Below are 2,507 nucleotides of genomic sequence, written 5' to 3'. Positions count from 1 at the left end.
ATTAAAGACCTGAAATATTTCAGTTGATGTGCAATGAATCTGAAATATATGAAAGTTTCATTTTTATCATTACATTATGGAAAATAATGACCTTTATCACAATATGCTAATTTTTTGAGAAGGACCTGTATATGTTCCTTTTGTAACATCCAGTGGTTTACAGGATTATATGAAAGTAGCTTTAATTCTGAATAATATGAAGTATATTGTAAAGATATTAAGAATAATCTGTGACACAGATCCAATTGTGCTTGAAGCTGAAGTTGTTCTGTTGGCTGTGAGCAGTTGCACGTTTTGGACGCCATCTTTGCTCTTCCACATATCGTAAATGTAAATGATGGGTGTGATGTTCAGAGCGCCCTCTAGTGGTGTTATTTAACTCTATGGTGGAAGCAGAATGTTTGTGTTGTGATTTATTTTAAGTTAAGGACTTGTTGGTGCTGACGCGTCTGTGCTCTGCAGGGGGCGCCATCTCCAACATGTACAGCGTGATGATCGCTCGCTACAAGTACTTCCCCGAGGTCAAGACCAAGGGCATGTCTGCTGCTCCCCGCCTCATCCTTTTCACATCCGAATATGTACGTGACCACACACACAGGCCATGAATCAACATGTCTGTCAGAAACGCACATGCCAAAGCTGAGAAGAATGCACAGTGAGATGATGTGCTGCTGCACACACACTCATGCTCACACTAGGGCATTAACAGAGTATTCGAGTAATCTACACATCGATTGCTAGGACATCTATCGAGGTTAAAAATGTTATGTCGAGTATCCGTAGTGACGTCATATTATGTGACCACCGTATGACCGTAGGGGGCGGTGTTGCACTGTTGCAGGTCATAGAGTATGGTGTAACACCGGGTCCAATCCACCGAACCAGAACCAGTTTCGGTTTAAGTTTTGTTTTTGACGTGCTGCATATATGCTCCCTTTGTTTTGTTGGTCCTTTTTTTTTTGTAAATAATTACCTTTTTTTGCGGTTTTATTTATTTATTTATTTTTGTATCTTGAGATTTATGATGTCATCAAATACTTGAGTTCTACTCGGGTTTTATTATGTTAATGTTGAGTTTAAAAATTATATACTCGTTCAACCCCTAGCTCACACACACAGCAGCTTCTTCTGAGAAAGCAGCTCTGTTTCACTGAAAACTCACAACCCAACGGCCAACAATAATTTTTAGTTTCATGCAGTTGTTCAGTCTCACCGAAGCTAAACTAATTAAAGAATCAGCCCCCCACCCCCCCACCCCCACCCCCGCCCCCTCACCCCCGAAAGCAGCCGTCCTGTCATGGAGTAAAGGTTTGCTCATTGTGTCCCTGCAGAGTCACTATTCTATCAAAAAGGCTGGAGCTGCTCTCGGCTTTGGGACAGAAAACGTGATCCTGCTGAATACAGATGAAAGGTTTGTCTGGCAAACCGTTGAGCTGTTCAACCAGCGAGAGAAACCAAATGTGACGTCTGACAGTTTGTTCTGTTTTCAGAGGAAGAGTCATCCCTGCAGATCTAGAGGCCAAGATCCTCGACATAAAACAGAAGGTGTCTTTCTTTCTGCTCTTCAAGCTCTTTGTCCGGTTTTTGTCTGGCTTGCTTAGATGGAGAACTTTACTAATTTGCTTTTCTATGTATGTGAATGTTTCTGTTCAGTGTCCTGAGAAAACTTTGTTGTGAATTGGTGCTATATAAATTAACTGAATTGAATTGCTATCTCCGTGACCAACTCTTCCGTGTGTGTGTGTGTGTGTGTGTGTGTGTGTGTGGGGTGTCTGCAGGGTTGTGTGCCGTTGTTTGTGAATGCCACCGCTGGTTCGACGGTGTACGGCGCTTTTGATCCCATCAACGAGATTGCAGACATCTGCGAGAAGTACAAATTGTGGCTCCATGTGGATGTGAGCAGCTCACACTGAGTTGTGTTGAGTTGTGTTTGTGTTGCATGTTTTCACTCCTTTGTTCCCTCAGGGTGCCTGGGGGGGAGGACTGCTGATGTCTAAGAAGCACCGCCACAAGCTCAGTGGAGTCGAGCGGTAAGAGAAACGTGCCGTGCCGTCTTCTGAGTCAGTGGTTTCCAATCTGTTTTCTTCAAAGCACCGCCTTCTTACTTCCTAGACAATCCGAGCCCCCCAATCCATTGCTACTCCCTTTCCCAAAGACTCGTTGTATGGATGCCTATTAGGCATTCACGGCATTCACACTATTTGAGATCCACTTTTTCTTCCGTACGTTTTTCGGCATCTAACTACTCGCACAGTTTTTGTACTATTTTAACAAATCATATATCAAAACGTTCATCTCGTTCAGGACATGACTGCTATGATTTTTGGTATTGGTGCAACTTTAGCTTTTTGAGATATTTAGCCTTTTCCAACATTTTCTTCCCCATTGATAATGAATTGAGCTCATTTTATATCTTTCATAATTTTTGATCTGTGTAACAAACTTTTATTACTACTTTTACATTTAGGTCCGGTAAGCTTTCTTTAAGCTTTATATATATATATATA

The 2,507-nt window shown here is 41.9% G+C and overlaps 1 protein-coding gene across 1 annotated transcript in view; it reads left to right on the top strand.

The window, feature by feature from the left end:
* Nucleotides 1–2,507, top strand: part of gad3 (glutamate decarboxylase 3) — a 54,183-nt gene that overhangs the window by 15,913 nt on the left and 35,763 nt on the right. Inside the window, exons 8-12 of the mRNA XM_037682061.1 lie at nucleotides 463–578; nucleotides 1,332–1,411; nucleotides 1,491–1,545; nucleotides 1,779–1,895; nucleotides 1,966–2,030. Coding sequence (XP_037537989.1) covers nucleotides 463–578; nucleotides 1,332–1,411; nucleotides 1,491–1,545; nucleotides 1,779–1,895; nucleotides 1,966–2,030 — 433 coding nt within the window. The remainder of the gene's footprint in view (nucleotides 1–462; nucleotides 579–1,331; nucleotides 1,412–1,490; nucleotides 1,546–1,778; nucleotides 1,896–1,965; nucleotides 2,031–2,507) is intronic.

This window comes from Nematolebias whitei, chromosome 9, assembly GCF_014905685.2.
Source record: "Nematolebias whitei isolate Nwh7 chromosome 9, NemWhi1, whole genome shotgun sequence".
Taxonomy (NCBI): Eukaryota; Metazoa; Chordata; class Actinopteri; order Cyprinodontiformes; family Rivulidae; genus Nematolebias; species Nematolebias whitei.
The sequence above is the reverse complement of the archived record's forward strand: the minus strand, read 5'-3'. Positions and strand labels throughout refer to the sequence as shown.